Source organism: Bombina bombina, chromosome 3 (assembly GCF_027579735.1).
Source record: "Bombina bombina isolate aBomBom1 chromosome 3, aBomBom1.pri, whole genome shotgun sequence".
NCBI lineage: Eukaryota > Metazoa > Chordata > Amphibia > Anura > Bombinatoridae > Bombina > Bombina bombina.
In genome coordinates this window covers 1097400868-1097427640 of record NC_069501.1, presented here as the reverse complement: position 1 = coordinate 1097427640, position 26773 = coordinate 1097400868, and the positions used below count along the sequence as shown (strand labels likewise).

At 38.1% G+C, this 26773-nt stretch overlaps 1 protein-coding gene across 1 annotated transcript in view; it reads right to left on the bottom strand.

The window, feature by feature from the left end:
- The window catches only part of SMAD9 (SMAD family member 9), a 144498-nt gene that overhangs the window by 5669 nt on the left and 112056 nt on the right, over positions 1 to 26773 (bottom strand). Inside the window, exons 3-5 of the mRNA XM_053708436.1 lie at positions 25172 to 25429; positions 8964 to 9071; positions 4262 to 4483 (exon numbers count right to left, since the gene is read on the bottom strand). Of these exons, the coding sequence (XP_053564411.1) occupies positions 4262 to 4483; positions 8964 to 9071; positions 25172 to 25429 (588 nt within the window). The remainder of the gene's footprint in view (positions 1 to 4261; positions 4484 to 8963; positions 9072 to 25171; positions 25430 to 26773) is intronic.

Below are 26773 nucleotides of genomic sequence, written 5' to 3'. Positions count from 1 at the left end.
CACAGCACAGAAGAAAGTCATAAAACACCCAGCCAAAGAAAATTATTATATATGATCAAAAGATAGACAGACAGATTACGAGTGGAGCACTAACTGTTGTGCTTGAGCGATATCAGGTTTATAGTGGGTGTTTGCACACATTGGAGGTATTGTGAGTATTACAAGTTGAAAGTAAAAGCATTCGCTCGGGCGCAATTGAATTTAATGCATATCAGGTTATCGTGGCCTCAGAGTACTGGTTAATTGTTACACTTGAATTAAAGGTTGCACAAAACACATCAAAGATACATAAAAAAGTACAGTTACACTCATAATAACACAATGAGCACAATCTAATAAAATTATTTAAAAAAAATGCATTAAAATGTTATAAGGGCTCAAAGATATGAGGTCTCAAGTGTTGAGGAATGCAAAGGGCTTTAGCCTCTTAACCCTCACTGTCAGAGGCGAGACCGCGCTATCCCTGGATGTTTGCAGACAGAAGCGAGGTCATAATAGCGGTCCTGCCGCTAGCGGCAAGACCCATGCTACTATGACCTGAAAAATCCTTAACGGAGATTGCGGTCGTTAAGGGATTAACATGGAGATACATACATGTCTAAATATGGAGAGAGGAGAGAGAAAGAGAAAGAGAGAAAGAGAGAGATTGAGATTGATTTTATAGATATAAATATATATGCATGTTTATATGTATTTACGGACATATATACATTAATAAATACATAAATACATATGTATAAACATATGGAGCCCTTGGCAGTCATGCAGTTGAAAACATGAAAAAACATAATTATGCAATATTTATATTTAACAAAGTGTTTAACTGTGTATTTACTGTAAATATTTCACATTCCACATTCCAATGTTCTTCACATAAGGAAATATGTTCTAATTATTTTTAAATAAATGTTCCTATATATATATATATATATATAGATAGATATAGACAGATATATATATATAAATATATATATAATATAGGATATAGAGGACAAATGGTCGATATATATGAGAATCTAAATGGGTAAATAATTAATATACCAAGAGCAATGCTAGTGGTGCAGACCCTATAAAAAATATTTAAAATGTAAGACTACAAGAAGAAAGAATGGTACATTATAATCAAGCACTCTATAAAGATATTTATTACTGTCTCATTATCGAGATGTCCAAGAAAAAGGTCAAGTGTGGGATATATACATCTATCTCATAAGTCGTAAATTAATATGTACACAAAATAAAATGCAGTACAATAATACAATCACATTGCTAAGTCACGTGACTGACAAACCCATGATCTAGTACAGTTATAGTTTATAGACATAACTTAGGAAAGTAGCCAAACCTTATGCGGTACTTCGCTATCACTACACCCCAGCTGCACACAGGACCCCCCTGTGTAAACAATCAGGGAGGAAAGAACCTGGGCAGGTTCGATATAGGGATCTAAGTGGAGCGTGATACCTTTTAGGTTGCAACGATTGACTGTGCATACATCAGGCTACAATATAAACAGATACAGTAGTCATTTAGAGTTTTGCTGTTACAATATTGCTAAACACCAGATATGTAGACATAAGTAAAGTCACAATCATCCGTAGATGTATGAATTAGCAGTCTCTACAAAAGCAGGTCACAAATTATACGACCCTCCACATTGCGGCATAGCGTAGAGAAATATCAAATTCTTTGACATATTTCCCAAGATAGTAGTCGGCACACATAATGTCATTTGTGTTTAGCAGCAACTTATCTGTGTTGTCAATTCACTTAGTCCCAGTTCAATCCAGGTCCGGAACAAATTTTACCAGTTGGTGAAGCAAAAGAACAGCTTTAGCCTTTGAAAAGACCGCCAGTGTCTGTGGCGTCTGCAACAAACATTGGGTTTTTTTTGGATTGTACTGGCGCTTCTCACTATCTTTCATCTACATTTCTAGATACAATATAGAATCTCCCACTAGGGGTAATTTTAAATCATATCATATTTGTCTGTAACAGCCTTTTTCCAATCATACACATAGGAGCGCAGGCTCACATTCTACATTTAATCCCATATACTACCACCCTTGAGAGGGGTTACCCTACAGCACTACTGCAGCATCTACTACAGAAAGATAAAACTTGGAGCATACTTTGAACCAAAAACTCGCAATAAAAAACTTTCAATCAGCGAGGAGGGAAAAAAAAATATTGGAAAAGCTGGAAAAACTAACCAAAAAACAGCTTCATACATACAGTTATTAACCCCTAATCTGCCGCCCCCAACATCGCCGCCACCTACATAATGTTATTAACCCCAAATCTGCCGCCCCCAACATCGCCACCACCTACATATTATTAACCCCTAATCTGCTGCCCCAACATTGCCGCCACCTACCTAAAACTATTAACCCCTAATCTGCCGCTCCCGATGTCGCCGCCACTATACTAAAGTTATTAACCCCTAAACCTCTGGCCTCCCACATCACTACCACTAAATAAATCCATTAACCCATAAACCTAACCCTAACATAACCCTAAGCCTAACCCTAACACCCACTAACTTTAACATAATAAAAATATAGCTAAATTAAATTTACAATTTTTAACTAAATAAACCTTTTAACCCCTAAACCGCCAGCCCCCCACATAGCAACAAGCTAAAGTAAACTATATTATCCCCTAAACCTAAACCCCCCTAACTTTAACACAATTAAAATAGAGTGAAACTAAAGTTACAATTATTAACTAAATAATATCTATTTAAAACTAACTACATACTTACCTGTGAAATAAAAGCTAAGCTAGCTACAATATAATTAATAGTTATACTGTAGCTAGCTTAGGTTTTATTTTTATTTCACAGGTAAGTTTGTATTTATTTTAACTAGGTAGACTAGTTAGTAAATAGTTATTAACTATTTAATAACTACCTAGTTAAAATAAATACAAACTTACCTGTGAAATAAAACCTAAGCTGCCTTACACTAAAACCTAAAATTACAAAAAATAAACACTAAATAAAATTACTAAAAATAAAAATAACTAAATTATATAAAAAACAAACACTAAATTACAAAAAATAAGAAACAAATTATCAAAAATAAAAAAGAATTACACCTAATCTAATAGCCCTATCAAAATAAAAAAGCCCCCCCAAAATAAAAAACAAAAGGGCCTTTTGTGGAGCATTGCCCCAAAGAATCAGCTCTTTTACCTGTAAAAAAAATACAAACAGTAAACAGTAAAACCCACTACCTCAAAAAACCAACCCCCCAAAAAAAATAACTATCTAAAAAAAAACAAGCTCCCCATTGCCCTTAAAAGGGAATTTGTATGGGCATTGCCCTTAAAAGGGCATTTAGCTCTTTTACATGCACAGACCCTAAACTTAAAATAAAACCCACCCAAAAACCCTTAAAAAAAAAACTAACACTAACCCCCACTTACAGTTCTTGAAGTCCCGCTTGAAGGATCCATCCAGCTGGCGAAGTCATCTTACATGCGGCAAGAAGACTTCATCCAGGCGGCCTCTTTGATCTTCATTCAGGCCACAAAGTCCTCATCCAGGCAGCAAGAAGTCTTCATCCAGATGGCATCTTCTATCTTCATCCATCCGGCGTGGAGCGGGTCCATCCTGAAGACTTCCGGCGCGGAGCATCCTCTTCATATGGTCGCCGCCATAAACTGGAACTTCAATGCAAGTGACGTTATCCAAGATGGTGTCCCTTGCATTCCTATTGGCTGAAAGAGTTCAATCAGCCAATAGGATTAGAGTTGCTCTCATTCTATTGTACTACAACTGTGCCTGACCACAAAAATTTTCTTTTGGCTCAATGGGCAGAAATTCCCAAAGACACACTACAAAATCTTGATGAAAGACTTCCCAGAAGAGGTGCAGCTGTTATGGGGGACAACTCCATATTAATGCCCATGTTTTTGGAATAGGATGTTATAGTTATAAAAATATTTAAATATATAGTATAAAATAGTTTAGTAATGTTCGACTTTTAGTGCAGTGGGATATTTATTTATTTTTATTATTTTTTTAGTACACTTGTGTAAATAAAGTTAATTATTTAATTAATTAATTAGACCGGGAAGTCAGAAAACACCCTACAGGCCAGCGCATAGCATACAGCTGTGACATAATTAATTCTTTTTCTGTACTGACATAATTGCTAGCCTTGGTAAAAAAACAAGGCTCCACTATTGTCTAAGATCTTTTAGTAATTCATAATTTGTTATTTCTGTAAAATAAGTTTCTCAATGTTGATTTTACCTTTTCCAATATGCCGACGTGTGTTTTCTATGGTAGAGTTCCTGTTCACATTAGAAAGAAGCCCTAGGCAGAATCGATTCTTGTTATTGGAGGGATCTGTGAATCCATCAATGAGCACACTGCGGGATGAAGCCTGGAAAGTCTCTCCCACCCGATTGTTAAGTTCATAGTAAGCCACAGAGCACCAGTGCAAAGGCTCTTCATAGCAAACAGGCCGAAACTCTGAGAAAAAATAAAAAAACATATTTTTTTGGCACACATTCAAATTGCATCCAGCTTCCAAATAATTTTGTTCATTTAAATAAGCTGAGCACATATGCATAATATTTTTTTGTTTTAACGCCTCTAATAGACGCATTTATTTCTAAAAAAAAGTGAAAATTGTATGTGCATTACTATCAACCAGAGAGTTACATATGCACAGTGAAACCTTAGTAAAAAACATACTATAATGTAAACTTAAAGAGATAGGAAACCCATTTTTTTCTTTTTCTTTCATGATTTAGATAGAGCATGCAATTTTAAGCAACTTTCTAATTTAATCCTAGTATCATTTTTTTCTTCCTTCTCTTGGTATCTTTATTTGAAAAAGCTGGAATGTAAGCTTAGGAGCCGGAGCATTTTTTGGTTCAGCACCCTGGTTTGTGCTTGCTGAATGGTGGATACATTTAGACACCAATCAGCAGGTGCTTAACCAAAAATGGTCCGGCTCCTAAGCTTACATTCTTGCCTTTTCAAATAAAGATACCAAGAAAATGAATAAATTTGATAATAGGAGTAAATTAGAAAGTTGCTTAAAATTGCATGCTCTATCTAAATCATGAAAGAAAAAAAAATGGGTTTCCTATCCATTTTACAGAAACATGGATTTTGTCAGCAAACGGAAACACATAAATTCACTGAGCTGCCCATTAGTTTGCAAAATGCTTTTCTAAGTTAACTACCATCTTACTTTAAATCAGTACCTCTGTATTTCTTGATCAGTGACAGATGTTTTCTTGTTAAATTTAAAGGGACATTAAACTGAATAGTACAACTACAATAGAATGGTTACTGAATGGTTACTACTCGCTGTGGTATTTTTTTCTTATGTGGCTGCAGCTTTAATCCCTTACAAGTATTAGGGAAGTTCTGCATCTTCACACTGAGTGCCGCCATCTTGGAGCTTATATTTGTTATTTAAAGGGACAGTCTACTCCAGAAATGCTATTGTTTAAAAAGATAAATAATCCCTTTATTACCCATTCCCCAGTTTTGCATAAAATAACACAGTTATATTAATATACTTTTTAGCTCTGTGATTACCTTGTATCTAAGCCTCCGCAGACTGCCCCCTTATTTAATTTCTTGTGACAGACTTGCATTTTAGCCAATCAGTGCTGACTCATAAATAACTCCACGTGAGTGAGCACAATGTTATCTTTATGGTACACATGAACTAGCTCTGCCTAGATGTGAAAAACTGTCAAAATGCACTGAGATAAGAGGGCTTAGAAATTAGCATATGAGCCTACCAAGGTTTAGCTTTCAATTAAGAATACCAAGAGAACAAAGCAAATATGATGATAAAAGCAAATAAAAAGTTGTTTAAAAACGGCATGCTCTATCTGAAGCATTATAGTTTAATTCTGACTAGACTGTCCCTTTAACTTTTAAGCTGTGCAAAATACTGCAACAATGTAACACTTCTGCTCTCTAGTATGTGAGCTAAACTAAAGTGAAAGGTACAGCTGTTTAAAAAGTCAGTAACATCACAGATTTGTGAGAGTGCACTGCTCCTATCACAGGATGCAGCAATATGTGCGCTACAAGATGGCGGCACCCAGTGAAAAGATGCAGAGTTTTACCAATTGGATTCCGTAATGAGGCAAAATAAGAGAATGGATTTAAAGAGAAGTGCAGGTACAGTAAGGAAACAATAGTACAGTAGCCGTGCTAATGTAATTGTACCCAGCAGTTTAACCCCTTTACGACTGGTGACGTACCCTGTATGTCACTGGTATTGTGTGTTTTTGCCAGCAGCGACACTGTGCTATTTTAGCAATCCTGCAGAAGGGAAAGCGAGTCTAATAGCACTGTCTTGCCGCTCGCGACAAGACCTGCACTATTACACCCAGACAAGCCCTTAACAACCAACGATTTACAGGGTATATTGCTGTCCTTAAGGGGTTAATGTCTCTATAGTAGATGTCTTAAATGGACATAAAAAACAGCTTATTTTTGCTGCATTTAAAAGATGGTATTTTAAACTGTCATAGTTCTTTCTTTCTGTCTAGCAGTTTACCAGTACAGTAGCAATACTTGACCCTCTGGGGTAGATTTATCAAATGTTGGGCGGACATGCCGACAGCATGGGGAAAATGCTTGTGCAATGCCCCCTCTGCACATTCACAGCCAATCGGCCGCTAGCAGGGGGTGTCAATCCTCACAATTGTATCTGATGGGTATGATTGCTGTCCGCACCTCAGAGGTGTTGGATGAGTTAAGTTTCAGATGGACTTAAAACTTCGGGGGTAGATTGCAGCATCCTCTGCTTGATAAATCTACCCCTATAAGCCAATTGAAATAATATTGTAGCCATACTGTATGTTCACCTAAAAGAGTATATTTAAAATTCTAATGTGTTTTAATTTAAAAAAAAAAAATCTGCTATTCATGATATAGTTGTACTAACTGGTAAACTAAGGGCACGATTTCCAGAACCTTTGTATTGTGATGTAAGATCTGGAGAGATTAACTAAATGTCTATTTTGACTTATTAGTGCTGCTAATGTATTGTGTTTATTTGTTCACTTAAAGGGACACTGAACCCAAATTTTTTCTTTTGTGATTCAGATAGAGCATGAAATTTTAAGCAACTTTCAAATTTACTCCTATTATCAAATTTTCTTCTCTTGGTATCTTTATTTGAAATGCAAGAATGTAAGTTTAGATGCAGGCCCATTTTTGGTGAACAACCTGGGTTGTTCTTGATCATTGGTGGATAAATTCATCCACCAATAAAAAGTGCTGTCCAGAGGTCTGAACCAAAAAAAAGCTTAAATGAATTCTTTTTCAAATAAAGATAGCAAGAGAACGAAGAAAAATTGATAACAGGAGTAAATTACAAAGTTGCTTAAAATTGCATGCTCTATCTGAAACAATTTGAGTTCAGTGTCCCTTTAAAGTGAATGTACATTTTGATGCTAAAGTGCCCGTTTTTTAAAAATTTGATTAAAAACAGGGGCACTTTAACCCTTTGAGTGCTAAGCACTTTCCCACCTGGGTGCTAATGTTTTTTAAGGGAGTTTTTTATTTTATATTTTTTAAAATATTTTTTTTTTTAAACTTTTTTTTTTTTTTTTTCCAGATCCACAAGACTTACACTGGTGGAAAGGTTAGGCGATTACCTTTCCAACGGTGGGTCTTAGGGGTCTGTAGCTGCTTAGATGCCTGAGATACAGGCTTCTAAGCAACATGCCCCCTGCTCCTATAATTCATGTTAAATAAAGTTGCGTGGTAACATCATCACGTCATTACGCGTGACGTCACTGTGCATAACGTGAAGCCCCGGCGATGCCTGTCACTATGGAGGTCAGATCGCCGGGGTAGGAGCTGGTGGGAGCCCCCAGATCTCCCTCAAAGTGGGAGAGTGCTAGTGACGGCTCTGAGCTGTCATTAGCACCTGTCTGAGACAATTTGTGACGGCTCAGAGCCGGCATTAGCACTCAATGGGTTAATTCTTCAAAATTTACATTTCACTCCTGTTGTGAAAAAAAAACTTACCTTTTAAACTTGACAGCAGCTCCAGCTTCCTCCAGTCGTTGCAAGCCATTTCTGACGTCAGAAATGATGGATAGATCATCCTCCAATCACGGGTTCCCCCCCAGGGGAATCAGGGTCTGATTCAACGCCGTGATTGGAGGAAGCCAGATTCCTCATTTTAGACCCAGGAAGAGGCTTTGCGACGAGTGGAGGAAGCTGGATCGGCTGTCAAGTTTAAAAGGTAAGTATTTTTTCACAACAGTGAAATGTAAATTTTGATGAATTAGAGTGCCCCTGTTTTTAATTGAATTTTTAAAAACCGGGCACTTTAGCATCAAAATTTACATTCACTTTAATGGGTGCACAGCGGCTTTCTAAACAATGTCCACAGCTGAGCTTTGGATACTAACAATTTATACTGTCCCACAAATATATTGGTAACCTATAATAAATTTGCTCAATTCAATCTAATTTTGCTTCTGATGTAAATACAGTTGCAACGTTTTACCTTATATCACTGAATATATTAACCACTGTTAACATTGTGAGTGTCTCTTCCTTTAAGCATAATATAAGAGATGTTTAACTCACTGCAAATACTTCAGAAGTTGATTATCTAAACTCAGGAGCCAGAATACTTAGAGGAGACAGCCACACATATTTTGGGGGTCAGGATAGGAATATACATATATATGTAATAATAATAAATAAAAAAAACAAGTAAACATTTAAGGAGCTACGACTTCCTAGTTCACAAGAATTGTCAAGGAACACCACATTGCATATTAATCAAGGGTTAATTACAATTTCACAGTTACTAACCTATAATGGAATTCTATGAGTCACAGTCTAAACACATTTATCCTCTTTTTTTATGGTCTACAATTTCCTTGAGTCATCAACCCTCTTCTTGAAAATGTCAAATATAAAAGAGTATTCTTAGTCCAGTTATACCTACCTCTGTTAAGTGCCGATAACACTAACTGGCATGAAGGTGAGTCCACAGGGTGTGTATTCTGGTTTTCATTGATATCAGGTGCATTATATGGAGGAGGAGGAGGTGTATCTGGAGCCAAAGGAAGAATATTTTTGTTATTTGTAATGTAATTAGAATCTTTCCAGGGTTTGTTCATTATCTTGCTACTGTTTTTCAATATTTACAATATTTAACACTTAGGCTGCTGATAATCATTTGGCAGTGTTTTCTGTTTTATGAGTCCTACAATAACTTGTTAAACTTCAAGAGACAACAAAACAGATAAAGCAACACTGAAGCTTTAGATAGATAAGAAACAAAAACACTCCTGTAAGCTTCACAAATTCTATACTTGTATGGCTTTATTTATAAATGTAATGTTGTTTAATTATTTTAAATAAAGCATAAAAAAAGAAATGATTAATGAACAGTAGTTTGTTATGCAAAGGTTATTAGGGGCATGTACATGTATTTAACAGTCTACGACAGCAGAATTTGCAATAATGTATAACATTGGTTTAAACATTGTTGCAATGAATGCTGCCAGTTTGGTAAAGACATGTACACACTTGTGAGTTCACCTAGGATTACTCGGTAACAAAGGATACCAAGAAAATTAATTAAAATTGATAACAGTAAATTGGATAGATGTTTAAACTGTCATGTTTTATCCAATCCGTTTGTTTCATTTATTGTACTGTCCCTAAAAAACATAATTTATGCTTACCTGATAAATTTATTTCTCTTGTAGTGTATCCAGTCCACAGATCATCCATTACTTGTGGGATATTCTCCTTCCCAACAGGAAGTTGCAAGAGGATCACCCACAGCAGAGCTGCTATATAGCTCCTCCCCTAACTGTCATATCCAGTCATTCGACCGAAAACAAACAGAGAAAGGAGAAACCATAGGGTGCAGTGGTGACTGTAGTTTCATTAAAATTTAGACCTGCCTTAAAAGGACAGGGCGGGCCGTGGACTGGATACACTACAAGAGAAATAAATTTATCAGGTAAGCATAAATTATGTTTTCTCTTGTTAAGTGTATCCAGTCCACGGATCATCCATTACTTGTGGGATACCAATACCAAAGCTAAAGTACACGGATGATGGGAGGGACAAGGCAGGATTAAGCGGAAGGAACCACTGCCTGAAGAACCTTTCTCCCAAACACAGCCTCCGAAGAAGCAAAAGTATCAAATTTGTAAAATTTTGAAAAAGTGTGAAGCAAAGACCAAGTCGCAGCCTTGCAAATCTGTTCAACAGAGGCCTCATTTTTAAAGGCCCAGGTGGAAGCCACAGCTCTAGTAGAATGAGCTGTAATCCTTTCAGGGGGCTGCTGTCCAGCAGTCTCATAGGCTAGGCTTATTACGCTCCGAAGCCAAAAGGAAAGAGAGGTTGCCGAAGCTTTTTGACCTCTTCTCTGTCCAGAGTAAACGACAAACAGGAAAGATGTTTGACGAAAATCCTTAGTAGCTTGTAAGTAAAACTTCAAGGCACGGACTACGTCCAGATTATGTAAAAGACTTTCCTTCTTTGAAGAAGGATTAGGGCACAACGATGGAACAACAATCTGTTAATTGATATTCTTGTTAGAAACCACCTTAGGTAAAAACCCAGGTTTGGTACGCAGAACTACCTTATCTGCATGAAAAATCAGATAGGGAGAATCACATTGTAAGGCAGATAGCTCAGAGACTCTCCGAGCCGAGGAAATAGCCATCAAAAACAGAACTTTCCAAGATAAAAGTTTAATATCAATGGAATGAAGGGGTTCAAACGGAACTCCTTGAAGAACCTTAAGAACCAAGTTTAAGCTCCACGGGGGAGCAACAGGTTTAAACACAGGCTTAAATCTAACCAAAGCCTGGCAAAATGCCTGGACGTCTGGAACCTCTGCCAGACGCTTGTGCAAAAGAATAGACAGAGCAGAAATCTGTCCCTTTAAGGAACTAGCTGATAATCCTTTGTCCAAGCCCTCTTGGAGAAAAGACAATATTCTAGGAATCCTAACTTTACTCCATGAGTAAGTCTTGGATTCACACCAATAAAGATATTTACTCCATATCTTGTGGTAGATTTTCCTGGTAACAGGCTTTCGTGCCTGTATTAAAGTATCAATGACTGACTCGGAGAAGCCACGCTTTGATAGAATCAAGCGTTCAATCTCCATGCAGTCAGTCTCAGAGAAATTAGATTTGGATGATTGAAAGGACCTTGTATCAGAAGGTCCTGTCTTAGAGGCAGAGTCCATGGTGGAAAGGATGACATGTCCACTAGGTCTGCATACCAAGTCCTGCGTGGCCACGCAGGTGCTATCAGAATCACCGATGCTCTCTGCTGTTTGATTTTGGCAATCAGTCGAGGGAGCAGAGGAAACGGTGGAAACACATAAGCCAGGTTGAAGAACCAAGGCGCTGCTAGCGCATCTATCAGCGTCGCTTCTGGGTCCCTGGACCTGGATCCGTAACAAGGAAGCTTGGCGTTCTGGTGAGACGCCATGAGATCCAACTCTGGTTTGCCCCAACGATGAATCAACTGAGCAAACACCTCCGGATGGAGTTCCCACTCCCCCGGATGGAAAGTCTGACGACTTAGAAAATCCGCCTCCCAGTTCTCCACGCCTGGGATATGGATTGCTGACAGGTGGCAAGAGTGGTACTCTGCCCAGCGAATTATTTTTGAGACTTCTAACATCGCTAGGGAACTCCTGGTTCCCCCTTGATGGTTGATGTAAGCCACAGTCGTGATGTTGTCCGACTGAAATCTGATGAACCTCAGTGTTGCTAACTGAGGCCAAGCCAGAAGAGCATTGAATATCGCTCTTAACTCCAGAATATTTAATCCCCATTCCACTGACTCAGCATGCATAATTGCAGCGGTCTGAGATGAAGGCGCGCAAATGGCACTATGTCCATTGCCGCTACCATTAAGCTGATTACCTCCATACACTGAGCTACCGAAGGGCGCGGAATGGAGTGAAGAACACGGCAAGCATTTAGAAGTTTTGATAACCTGGACTCCGTCAGGTAAACTTTCATTTCTACAGAATCTATAAGAGTCCCTAAGAAGGAGACTCTTGTGAGTGGGGATAGAGAACTCTTTTCCTCGTTCACTTTCCACCCGTGCGACCTCAGAAATGCCAGAACTATCTCTGTATGAGACTTGGCAACTTGAAAGCTTGACGCCTGTATCAGGATGTCGTCTAGATACGGAGCCACCGCTATGCCTCGCGGTCTTAGAACCGCCAGAAGTGAGCCCAGAACCTTTGTAAAGATTCTCGGGGCTGTAGCCAACCCGAAGGGAAGAGCTACAAATTGGTAATGCCTGTCTAGAAAGGCAAACCTTAGAAAGCGATGATGATCTTTGTGAATCGGTATGTGAAGGTAGGCATCCTTTAAGTCCACTGTGGTCATGTACTGACCTTCTTGGATCATGGGTAGGATGGTCCGAATAGTTTCCATTTTGAAAGATGGAACTCTGAGGAATTTGTTTAAGATCTTTAGATCCAAAATTGGTCTGAAGGATCCCTCTTTTTTGGGAACCACAAACAGATTTGAATAAAAACCCTGTCCTTGTTCCGTCCGTGGAACTGGATGGATCACTCCCATAACTAGGAGGTCTTGCACAAAGCGTAGGAATGCCTCTTTCTTTATCTGATTTGCAGATAGCCTTGAAAGATGAAATCTCCCTTGTGGAGGGGAAGCTTTGAAGTCCAGAAGATATCCCTGAGATATGATCTCCAACGCCCAGGGATCCTGAACATCTCTTGCCCATGCCTGGGCGAAGAGAGAAAGTCTACCCCCTACTAGATCCGTCGCCGGATAGGGGGCCGTTCCTTCATTCTGTCTTAGAGGCAGCAGCAGGCTTTCTGGTCTGCTTGCCTTTGTTCCAGGACTGGTTAGGTTTCCAGGCCTGCTTAGATTGAGCAAAAGTTCCCTCTTGTTTTGAAGCGGAGGAAGTTGATGCTGCACCTGCCTTGAAATTTCGAAAGGCACGAAAATTAGACTGTTTGGCCTTTGCTTTGGCCCTGTCCTGAGGAAGGGTGTGACCCTTACCTCCAGTAATGTCAGCAATAATTTCCTTCAAACCAGGCCCGAATAAGGTCTGCCCCTTGAAAGGAATGTTGAGTAATTTAGACTTCGAAGTCACGTCAGCTGACCAGGATTTAAGCCATAGCGCCCTACGCGCTTGGATGGCGAATCCAGAATTCTTAGCCGTTAGTTTAGTCAAATGAACAATGGCATCAGAAACAAATGAGTTGAACGACTTCCGGATGGGAGGAGCTGTGGAGACCAGAGCACGCTGAGAACGGCGTGCTTGATGGAGTAGCAGCAACCTGTTTCCTCACCAAACCCCCTGCCGTCGCTACCGCTGTTGGTGCCGTTGCACCCTAGGGAGCTGGGCTAAATCTATCGCCTGCGCAGGTGGAAGTCTACAGAGGCTGAATTCTCGGCTTGTTTGCCAGAGCGGCAACCTACTAAAGCTGTTAAATTAGCGTCTCAAGATATTGCCCCGGCTGGGATACCTTCCAGCAGCAGTCGGGAGAGTGCAACATACTGAGGCTGTTCTCTAGAGTGGAGATATGTGAGTGCCGTGCTGGGAGCAGTGCCGTGTTGGGAGCTGTAATCCGCCGTATCTGTTAAAGCTGAAGGGCTACGGTGCCGTATCGAAAGTAAGATCTGCTTAAAAATCCTGTGGCCAGGAACGAATAAATGGCATTCCGCCAGAACAGAAAGAGCGCCTTGCCTGTTTGAATCACCGGCCGCTACAACACTTTACAGCGTGGAGAGCTGACCAGAAAAAGAAGTGCGGAGCAGGTGTAGTACTGCGGCTGAGACTGATGTCTGTCACACAGGGCTCTTCACAATGCCCGTTGTGGGGTAATAATGCCCCCTAGGGTATAACTGTATTCTGCTCCAAGTTTGAAGAATCATTTAAGAAGGGTAGCTGTTGTTTCTTCCAGCAGCTGTGGGATAATAATGCCCCCTAGGGTATAACTGTATTCTGCTCCAAGTTTGAAGAAGCATTTAAAAATGGTAGCTGTTGTTTCTCCCAGCTGCTCAGTGTGAAACTTTTTTCGCAGTTGCTTGCTACATATAATTTGTGTGTCAACATTGAGACTTATTCATTTGCAAAAGGGAAAGAAGGGAATGTAGACATTGTCTCATCATGCAAATTATTCCTTGGTGCTGTTTCCCCTGTTAAAGCGTCAATGGGGCATTTATAGGCCCTGTTAAGTTATTTTGTTTAATCTTGCTTTATTATTTTTTTGTCTTAGAAGGGTGTATTCTCTAGGCTGCTTAAAGAGGAAAATATTGCTGGATATGTTTTAGCCTTTTTTTTTCTCGTTTCTTATCTCTGGCTCATAAATTGGTGAAAACCATGTTGGTATACTTAAGGTTGTACTAATCCTGAAAATTATTCTGCTAGATCCTTATATGCTAACCACACATTTAAATTGTATAATATATATATAGGAATTTTCTATTGACCCATAGATTATGATTCTACCTATAGCTTAATTGAATTTGTGGTATTCTGCCTAGAGAGGAATGAATTTCAGTATACTGTAGTATCATATTAATTAACTGGGCAGATTTATTTATTTAGAGATCACTGGCTCTTCCTTTTGTTTTGTTCACCACACTTTAAAAAAAACAAAAAAAAAACAAAACAAAAAAACACATTCACGCCCTGGATGGGCATAAACTGAGGTTCCTTGAGTAACATTGAAGCAGTCCAAGCTTCCCTATGTTAGAATATATGTAAATTATTTCCTTACACTATTCACAACTGTGTCTCCTATTTGTCCTATGTTTTCTTTTTTCTTTTTTTGTTGTTTTCTTTTTTCACGTATCACTCTTTTCTCTTGCTTTTGTTAATGGAAAAATTTTGCACTCAGGCGAAAAGTAAATCGCCTAAAATGCCAGTGAAAGCTAAAGATAAAAAAAATAGAATAACTGATTCCAGTACTGATAGTCTAAATGACTCCACTGGGGTCTCAATGGATCATCAAGTGTTGCTCTCTAAGTTAACTGACTTATTCTCGCCACAATTTGAATCCATTAAAAAGGAGCTAGGTACTATATCAATGGAAATAACTACATTATCCACTGAAGTCAGACAGTTTGCAACTAGGTTGCATGAGGCTGAAACCAGAATCTCTGACTTAGAGGATCAAATGAATGTACAAGAATCTATAATACATAAACAAGATTCCAAAATTAAAAATATGCAGTTGCGCCTGGAAGATCTTGAAGACCGCTCCAGGCGTAATAATGTTAGGTTAGTAGGTCTCCCTGAAAATGCTGAATATGAGGATTTAATAAAATTCTTTTCTTACACACTACCTCAAACACTAGGGATGCCCTCTCATATGCTACCGCTTATAATTGAGAGAGCACATAGGCTCGGCCCTAAGAGACCAGGCCCAGATGGCACTATAAAAAATAGATTGTGTATAGTCAAATTTTTAAAATTCCAAGACAAAATAGAATTGCTAAAATTTTATAAAAAAAGTGATCCCCCGGTTCTTGGAAATAACAAAATTTTATTATTTCAAGATTTCTCATCTGAGACGTCCTCTAAAAGGAGATTAATGGCGCCATACTGTACACAATTAATTAAAAAAGGTATCAAAGCCTATCTCTTATACCCGGCGTGTATATTAGTCGAGGAAACTAATGTTTAATGAAGTTACTGAAATTAAGAAGTACCTTGGTACTGAATAACTACTGATAATAACTGCTAGTGAAGCTATATCTAATCTATATAAAGAATAGCATCCTTTACATGGATGCCAGTGTTAGGTTGAATTTGCTATGTTTCCCCCCCCCCCCCCCACCTTTTTTTTATTTTTTTTTATTTCTCCCTCTTCTCTTTCTTTTTCCCCTCGCCTTTCACCCCCCACCCCCGAGCGCACATACCAGTACACAATTGTATCTATAATATTTGCTACAGTTTTTTCTGTAAAGACGCCTAATGACTGAAAGTATTAGATTTTTGTCATGAAATGTAGGGGGTATCTCCTCTCCTAGCAAGCGTAAATTGATTATCAAAACATTAGCCAGGAATAAACCCGATATTGTGTTTCTTCAGGAGACACATATTAATGAACAAGAAGCGGCTAAATTGAGAATTAAATGGGTGGGGGAAGTTATCTCTACAACCGGGAGTACTAGAAAGTGTGGGGTAGTGATTCTTCTACATAGAGATTTAGAATATAAGGTTCTTAATGTAGAAATAGATCCAACAGCTAGGTTTATTTTGATGCAAATTCAAATAAAGAGTCTTAATTTCATCCTATGTAATATCTATGCACCTAACGTCTTTTCTAGAGTGTTTTGGGAGGAGCTAGGAGCACGGCTAACTCCTTTTATATCAGAAGCTATTATTTTAGGAGGGGACTTTAATGCAACATTATGTCCGATACTTGATAGGTTAACTAAGAAAAATAGATCACAATATAATAGAAATGCAAAATGCTTGAAACAATTCTGTCAAATGTTAAAATTGGTAGATATTTGGAGGATCAGGAACCCAGATATACAGGCTTTTTCATGTGAGTCAAAAGTTCACAGAACATTTTCCCGAATAGATTTTTTTTTAATATCTGAAATTCTAGCAGTACAGAAATTAGAGGTGGAGATTGGAGAAATTATAATATCTGACCATGCGATTATCGCACTATCTCTTCCAATAGCTGAAAGTAGGGCTCGTATACCCGGATTCTTTTTTCCAAGGTACCTTTGCGATAATCTTAGATTCATCAATAAATTGAAGTCTGTCTGGCAGGAATATTGTTCACATAATATGAATTATTTTGGAAAACCTGAAATATTTTGGGAAGCGTTTAAAACGGTGATTAGAGGAGAGATACAGGTTTATATGAGTCTGGTTAAGAGAAAAAATAGAGCATGGGAAGTGCAGATCACCAATAAAGTGAGGAATTCTTTTAGAAAATATTGTTCAGATTGTACAGAACTTAATTGGAAGAAGTATTTAGATAATAGGAAGGAAAGAGACTTATTTTTAAAGAAAAGAACACTAGAGGAGGAAGCTAAAATTAGCTTACAATTTAAAGGCTTCCATGGCTGTTCAGCTAAACATCTTGCAAGGTTAACTAAAACCAGAAAGAAAAAAAATTTGATTCTTGCTATTCAGACAGGTAATGATCGCTTTATTGAATCTAGAGAAATCTCTGAGGTTTTTTTCTCCTACTATCAACAACTATATTCCAGAATAGAATCAAATGAGTTGAATCAGGAAGTATTCTGGACTAAGATTAAGATGCCCCAAATGCATATTGATGATCTAACGTCAATTAATGCTCCCATTTCTATAGAGGAAATAAGAGATGCTATAAATAATCTTAAATCAAATAAAGCGGCAGGGCCAGATGGGCTCCCAGCAGAGTTCTATAAATGTCTTGGTGAAGACCTCTTGCTACTCTTGGAAAAGTTGTTTAATCAATATTTCTCGGCTAAGGGCACTATTTCAAGTCTTTTTTCTGCAGCTAATATTTCTTTGATATTAAAGAAAGGCAAGAATGCGGAAGACCCAGCATCGTACAGGCCAATCTCTGTGCTCAATTCAGATTACAAGATTTTGATGACTATTATCTCTGCTAGACTCTCAAAGAATCTTCATAAAATTATTCATCCTGATCAGACAGGATTTATGGCAGCTAGAAATTCCACAAAAAATATTCGCAAGCTTATAAATTTCCTAGATTATGCTTGGAATATAGATCAAAACAGGAAGAAACCCCTGTTTCGAGATGTTGCTATTCTATCTTTGGACGCAGTCAAAGCATTTGACTCAATTGTATGGCAGTACCTATTCAGGGCATTAGATAATTTCGGATTTAAAGGTAACTTTGTACAATTTATTTCTAAACTTTATTCAAAACCAATATCTTTTCTTCTTATTAATGGTCACTTGTCTCCTGGGATTGTTCTGCAGAGAGGTACCAGACAGGGCTGTCCTCTATCGCCATTATTATTTAATATTGCGCTTGAGCCCCTGGCAATTCTCTGTAGGGATATCTTGACTGGAGTCCAGATGGACCCGCAGAAACTCAAAACGTTACTTTATGCCGATGACGTGCTGATTTTCTTAGCCGATTACCAGCAATCTATACCGGCCCTTTTAGAAGCTGTCAATGACTTTAGTTCCTTTTCAGGGTATAAGATCAACTTAGAAAAAAGCGAGTTAATGTGCGTAGGTAATGTTCCTCCTATATCCAGTATACCATTTAAAGTGGTCGATACTATTAAGTACCTGGGTTTAGTTTTACACAAAAATCCGACTCAGTGGTATAAAGCTAATTTCGAAATCTTATTCCAAAAAATTGAAAGAGATCTTCAGATATGGGCGGTATTTCCACTCTCAATTACAGCCAAGATTAACTTAATAAAATCTATCATATTTCCTCGTCTTCTTTATCCTCTTCAGAATCTTCCGTTATTTATCCTTAATAAAGAGCTAAAGAAGATCTATACACAGTTTTCAAGATTTATCTGGAATAATAAAAAACCCCGTATTTCACTCTATAGATTAATGCAAAAAGTTGAATCTGCTGGTCTGGCCCTCCCTAACTTCAAACTATATAATATAGTGGCTATGGTTAAAACAGCAGTAGATTGGCTTGCAGGAACTGATATTATCTCTTCAGGAGATTTGGAAACTTTTTTAATTACGCCATTTTCTTTAAAGGCTATTTTGCATCTTCCGGTACGCAAGTTACCTCAGAACATCTGTGTACAAATCCCTGGATATAGATTATACAATCTCTGAATTTTTACCGATTATTGGGAATCCTAATTTTTTACCAGGGATGTATCAGGAAGTATTTAGAGAATGGGCTCAAAAAGGGCTAATTTTCGTGAATCAATTATTAGACGGAAACGGGCTAATACATACGTATCGATTATTGTTTAATAAATATGAGCTGCCCAAGACGAACCTGTTTGCATATTTTCAATTACGCCATTTTGTTTTCGCACAAAATTGGCTGTTTCCCCTATCAACTGCATGGTCAGATATCAGACTCTCGATCTCACTGCTATACGACATTATGTTGAATAAACAAAGCTTGCTATATCTGGATAATATCTGTAATGTCTGGTCCTCATTAATGCCTACATTGGATCACAAAAAAATAAAACAGAGTTTTGATTCTCTCCATAAGTGTAAAGTATCAATGGCTATAAAGGAATCCCACATGAAGCTGATTAATAATTTCTATCTATCTCCACTTAGGTTATCCAAGTTTTATATAATAAGGACTAGTAGATGTCCACGCTGTTATTTTAATTCAGCGGATATAGCTCACATGTTCTGGAGCTGTCCTAGAGTGAGACAGCTCTGGCTAAAGATAATTTTTTGGTTTAATAAACTATATAAAGTATCGATAGGACTTTCCCTAGAGGAAATCCTGCTCTTAGTCTCCTCACAAGATGCTCTTAGCAATAGTTCTAGAAATAGTCTTAACACTATTATACTCCTGGTTAGAGGTTGCCTGCTTAAAAATTGGAAGGCTAATCATATACCAGGGCTAACTGTGATATTTAAAGCTATTCAGGAACAAATAGTTTATGAATCATATCATCTTAAGAACGCGTCAGAAATTAGGATTAAGAATTTCTTATGGAAATGGGCCCCAGTTATTTTGACTTATTCAAGACCACTCCAAAAGCGGATTCTTTATCCTTACTTGCAGTCAATTAGTTTTGCTGAATTGACAATATTAAATGTGTTTCCTCACTCATGGATTGAGGATCTTTGAGAAAAGTGTGCTGGTTGGGTATCGGGGGGTGGGGATGGGGTTTCCCTTTTTTTTTTTTTTTTTCCCTCTCTCCTTTTCTTTCTCTACTTTTCTTTTCTTTTTTCTCTTGCTCTTACTGTGGTACTTGTTTCTTTATTCTTTTGTACCTGTGTCGTCTTCCCCTTTCTGGGGGAAGGAAGAATCTAAAATCCAGCTTCGAAATTGATTTTTGAGGAAATTATTTAGTCTGGAATTTTGTCATTTTTTGTTAATATAATATTGTATGACTCAAAAACAAAAGAAGAAAAAGGAAAAAAAAATGTGTTTTGACCCTGCGTGGTGCAAAATATAATATGAGAAAGTCTTAATTTATGTTTTTGTTTTCATCTGTTGATTTGGTTTTTGTTATATTTTTCTGGAATTAAATAAAAAGAAAAAAAAAAAAAAAAAAAAAAGAAACAAATGAGTTAGCTAGCTTAAGTGTTCTAAGCTTTTCAATAATTTCAGTCAATGGAGCTGTATGGATGGCCTCTTCCAGGGCCTCAAACCAGAATGCCGCGGCGGCCGTGACAGGCGCAATGCATGCAAGGGGCTGTAAAATAAAACCTTGTTGAATAAACATTTTCTTAAGGTAACCCTCCAATTTTTTATCCATTGGATCTGAAAAAGCACAACTGTCCTCAACCGGGATAGTAGTACGCTTTGCTAAAGTAGAAACTGCTCCCTCCACCTTAGGGACCGTCTGCCATAAGTCCTGTGTAGTGGCGTCTATTGGAAACATTTTTCTAAATATAGGAGGTGGGGAAAAAGGCACCCCTGGTCTATCCCACTCCTTGCTAATAATTTCTGTAAGCCTTTTAGGTATAGGAAAAACATCAGTACACACCGGTACTGCATAGTATTTATCCAGCCTACACAATTTCTCTGGTACTGCAACTGTGTTACAGTCATTCAGAGCAGCTAATACCTCCCCAAGCAACACACAGAGGTTCTCAAGCTTAAATTTAAAATTAGAAATCTCTGAATCAGGTTTCCCCGAATCAGAGATGTCACCCACAGACTGAAGCTCTCCGTCCTCATGATCTGCATATTGTGACACAGTATCAGACATGGCCCTTACAGCATCTGTGCGCTCTGTATTTCTCCTAACCCCAGAGCAATCGCGCTTGCCTCTTAATTCAGGCAACCTGGATAATACCTCTGACAGGGTATTATTCATGATTGCAGCCATGTCCTGCAAGGTAATCGCTATGGGCGTCCCTGATGTAATTGGCGCCATATTAGCGTGCATCCCCTGAGCGGGAGGCGAAGGGTCTGACACGTGGGGAGAGTTAGTCGGCATAACTTCCCCCTCGTCAGAATCTTCTGGTGATATTTCTTTTATAGTTAAAGACTGATCTTTACTGTTTAAGGTGAAATCAATACATTTAGTACACATTCTCCTATGGGGCTCCACCATGGCTTTCAAACATAATGAACAAGTAGTTTCCTCTGTGTCAGACATGTTTAAACAGACTAGCAAGCTTGGAAAACACTTTAAACAAGTTTACAAGCAATATAAAAAACGTTACTGCACCTTTAAGAAACACAAATTTTGTCAAAATTTGAAATAACAGTGAAAAAAGGCAGTTACACTAACAAAATTTTTACAGTGTATGTAACAAGTTAGCAGAGCATTGCACCCACTTGCAAATGGATGATTAACCCCTTAATACCCAAAACTGAATAATAAAAGACAAAAACGTTTTTTTTTTTTTTTGTTTTTTTTTCAAACAGTCACAACAACTGCCACAGCTCTACTGTGGCTTTTTACCTCCCTCAAAAACGACTGTGAAGCCTTTTGAGCCCTCCAGAGATGTCCTGGATCATGCAGGAAGAAGCTGAATGTCTCTGTCAGTATTTTTAGCTGCACAGAAAAACACTAAGGCCTAGATTTGGAGTTTGGCGGTAGATGGGCTGTTAACGCGACGCAGGCTTTTTTCTGGCCGCACCATAAAATTAACTCTGGTATCGAGAGTCCAAAAAAATGCTGCGTTAGGCTCCAAAAAAGGAGCGTAGAGCATTTTTACCGCAAATGCAACTCTCGATACCAGAGTTGCTTACGGACGCGGCCAGCCTCAAAAACGTGCTCGTGCACGATTCTCCCATAGGAAACAATGGGGCTGTTTGAGCTGAAAAAAAAACCTAACACCTGCAAAAAAGCAGCGTTCAGCTCCTAACGCAGCCCCATTGTTTCCTATGGGGAAACACTTCCTACGTCTGCACCTAACACTCTAACATGTACCCCGAGTCTAAACACCCCTAACCTTACACTTATTAACCCCTATTCTGCCGCCCCCCGCTATCGCTGACCCCTGCATATTATTATTAACCCCTAATCTGCCGCTCCGTAAACCGCCGCAACTTACATTATCCCTATGTACCCCTAATCTGCTGTCCCTAACACCGCCGACCCCTATATTATATTTATTAACCCCTAACCTGCCCCCCACAACGTCGCCGCCAGCTACTTACAATAATTAACCCCTAATCTGCCGACCGCAAAGCGCCGCCACCTACGTTATCCTTATGTACCCCTAATCTGCTGCCCCTAACACCGCCGACCCCTATATTATATTTATTAACCCCTAATCTGCCCCCCTCAACGTCGCCGACACCTGCCTACACTTATTAACCCCTAATCTGCCGAGCGGACCTGAGCGCTACTATAATAAAGTTATTAACCCCTAATCCGCCTCACTAACCCTATCATAAATAGTATTAACCCCTAATCTGCCCTCCCTAACATCGCCGACACCTAACTTCAAACATTAACCCCTAATCTGACGACCGAATCTCGCCGCTATTCTAATAAATGTATTAACCCCTAAAGCTAAGTCTAACCCTAACACTAACACCCACCTAAGTTAAATATAATTTAAATCTAACGAAATTAATTAACTCTTATTAAATAAATTATTCCTATTTAAAGCTAAACACTTACCTGTAAAATAAATCCTAATATAGCTACAATATAAATTATAATTACATTGTAGCTATTTTAGGATTAATATTTATTTTACAGGCAACTTTGTAATTATTTTAACCAGGTACAATAGCTATTAAATAGTTAAGAACTATTTAATAGTTACCTAGTTAAAATAATAACAAAATTACCTGTAAAATAAGTCCTAACCTAAGTTATAATTAAACCTAACACTACCCTATCAATAAATTAATTAAATAAAATACCTACAATTACCTACAATAAAACCTAACACTACACTATCAATAAATAAATTAAATACAATTTCTACAAATAACTACAATTACATAAACTAACTAAAGTACAAAAAATAAAAAAGAACTAAGTTACAAAAAATAAAAAAATATTTACAAACATAAGAAAAATATTACAACAATTTTAAACTAATTACACCTACTCTAAGCCCCCTAATAAAATAACAAAGACCCCCAAAATAAAAAAATTCCCTACCCTATTCTAAATTAATAAATGTAAAAGCTCTTTTACCTTACCAACCCTGAACAGGGCCCTTTGCGGGGCATGCCCCAAGAAATTCAGCTCTTTTGCCTGTAAAAAAAAACATACAATACCCCCCCCCCCCAACATTACAACCCACTACCCACATACCCCTAATCTAACCCAAACCCCCCTTAAATAAACCTAACACTAAGCCCCTGAAGATCTTCCTACCTTGTCTTCACCTCAACAGGTATCACCGATCTGTCCTGGCATCATATTGCAACAGTGGAAAGCCTAAGGAAACTGTTACTAGGCAAAAATGCCATGTGGAAAAAAACTAGGCCCCAATAAGTTTTATCACCAAACATATATAAAAAACGATTAAACATGCCAGCAAACGTTTTAAAATACACTTTTATAAGAGTATGTATCTCTATTAATAAGCCTGATACCAGTCGCTATAACTGCATTTAAGGCTTTACTTACATTAGTTCGGTATCAGCAGCATTTTCTAGCAAATTCCATCCCTAGAAAAATATTAACTGCACATACCTTATTGCAGGAAAACCTGCACGCCATTCCCTCTCTGAAGTTACCTCACTCCTCAGAATATGTGAGAACAGCCATGGATCTTAGTTACTTCTGCTAAGATCATAGAAAACGCAGACAGATTCTTCTTCTAAATACTGCCTGAGATAAACAGTACACTCCGGCACCATTTAAAAATAACAAACTTTTGATTGAAGAATAAACTAAGTATAAAACACCACACTCCTCTTACGACCTCCATCTTGGTTGAGGCTTGCAAGAGAATGACTGGGTATGACAGTTAGGGGAGGAGCTATATAGCAGCTCTGCTGTGGGTGATCCTCTTGCAACTTCCTGTTGGGAAGGAGAATATCCCACAAGTAATGGATGATCCGTGGACTGGATACACTTAACAAGAGAAACAATGTTTTACCAGAATATGTGCACATCAATTTTGTTCTGATAGGTAAATATAAAAAGTCTTTTTGACACACAGTTCTATTAGTTTCAGATGTAGCATATAGAACATCTATATATTTGTCTTTTACCTACACAGACACATGAATTTACTGTTCCATTTCATTACCAAAGCTTCAATTACATTAGGAGCAGGTCATTCATTATTGTGATTATAGTATGCTCTGTTTATTATGCTCATGATGGTAATTGGTTTTACCTAATAAATCTTGAAGATAAACATGTTAATTGATATAGTCCCCCATTTCCTCATGTCTCCATTTCATTAAGATCTACATTAAAGGGACATTGTACACTAGATTTTTCTTTGCATAAATGTTTTGTAGATGATCCATTTATATAGCCCAGCTGGAGGTGTTTTTGTAACAATGTTTAGTTTTGCTTTTTTTAAATAACATTTTGCTGATTTTCAGACTCCTAACCAAGTCCAAACGTTTTAGATGTATACTGATGTATACCTACACAGCTTGCTCCTGTTTGTCTAAAGGGACTTTTTATATGCAGGGAACTGTCTTTGAGTGATTAACAAAGATGACCAAAAAGCTAAATACCAAGGGGCTGATTTATGAAGCTGCGAATGCAGCAGTTTCCGCGCAAACCTTCTGGCTTGCCGGAAACAAAAGTTAAGAAGCAGCGATCGTAAGACTTAACTCATCCACCACCTCTGAGGTGGAGGACAGCAATCATCCAGCTCGGATATGATTGGGATGATTGACATCCCCTGCTAGCGGCCGATTGGCCGAATGAGCAGGTTGCAGCATTGCACAAGCATTTCACCAGACTAGAGACTCTTCCCCTATTTTAATGCACAATTTGTGAAAATTTGGATTTTAATATAATGTATAGTCCATTAAAATGTGCTCATGTGTGTTTCTTTAATCAAATTGTTCATGCTCAATGCAAACAAATACCAAGAAGCTAGTAGACAAACAACCAACATTGAATTACTAACCTGTGATCTGATATGGACTTCCTGGTTCTGAAGAGCTTCTTGGAGAGTCCGGATAGCCGATTATAGTTGGTGACTGAGGAAATATGTTGTTTGTAGAGGAAGAAAATGGAGTGCATGTTGGTTGCTGGAAAGACTCTGGGTAAGTTGCATTATGAGGCATTAATGGTTCACTGTTGAGGGATGTATTCCGAAACTTGGCTAGAAGGCTTAGCTGTGGGTTGAACTCACTGTGTCTTGGAACAAGTACTGGTGGTAACACTAAAACAGAATAATAATTTATTTTAATTTCAAAAGGACAGTGGAACCATATTTTGCACTCTAAATTACGATTAAAGTTTCTAAGCAATTAGGTGACCTTTAGCTGGGGTTTATCAAGATCTGCAATATATACACTTTTCCAGGAGAAAAAGGGTCAGTCTACTTAAAAATGATTATTGTGCATAATCAGCACTATTATATTATTATACATTTTACCTCTGTGATTACCTTGTATGTAAACCTCTGAAGACTGCCCCCTTATCTTAGAGCTTTTTACAATCTTGCATTTTCACCATACAGTGCTGGTTCTTGCATAAGTGTACTGAGGGGTGTGATCAACCTGCGCTGGGAAAGTTACCAATAAACCACTGGGTAAATGGAGTATCCTCAAACTCCACAGAGAAAAATACAATCATACAATAGTAATAAGGATATTACTATAATAACCCTTGGCGCTAACGTGTAGCTAAAATTGGTAATGCAAAGGTTCTAATTATTGTATACTATAAACAATAAATTACCTTAGTACGATGGAAATGATAATTCCTTACAAATATGTGAAAACTGGGTAGTTGATTAAGGGATGTGCTTAAGGATGAACCAGAGTAATGGTGCAAGTAAAAAATAAACAAATTTTATTACAATCTTAATCGTGCACAGAAATACTTTTAAAACCAAATTTAAAAAACACTCTGATCAGGCGTTTGACAATGTAGTATCAATAAAATCCCTAAAAACCTCAAAATAAAATTGCATAAATAAAATAACAATAAAACAACAATGAGACAATCACTATCACAAATGGTTAATTCGAGATAGAGAACAAAGATCCCATTGGAGACCAAGGAAGATCCACGTCAGCTGGAAGTTAGTGATATTTTAACCGGAGCTGTAACGAGATGAGATCCAAATGAACAGACAGGAAGAGAGCCAAAATTTAAGGTGTTCACTTATTACTTACACCGAAAATGCTCTATGAAGTCCCAGCTGTCTCTCTATAGCGGTCCTGGATTAGATCACTGCTGGATGGATCCCCGAAATGAAGGAAACCTCTTGTCTTTTATAATCCGTATCAGCACTCACGCCAGATAGACCAAACTGTGCTCTGGGTCTCTGTGCAGTCTCGGCGCTGGTAATTAGTTCCAGTCACCTGTGTGTTAGAAAAGTGGGCGGAGCAACGCGTTTCAGCCCGGTCTGGGCCTTTGTCAAGCTCCTGATAGATGGGAGGTCAGGTCTTTTATACCGTCACCCCTGCATATGATTGGTTAGGCATTAATTCAAAACAAAGAGAACTGCGATACAGATACAAAATGATACATTTTTTCTATTGTTACTTTCTGCTCT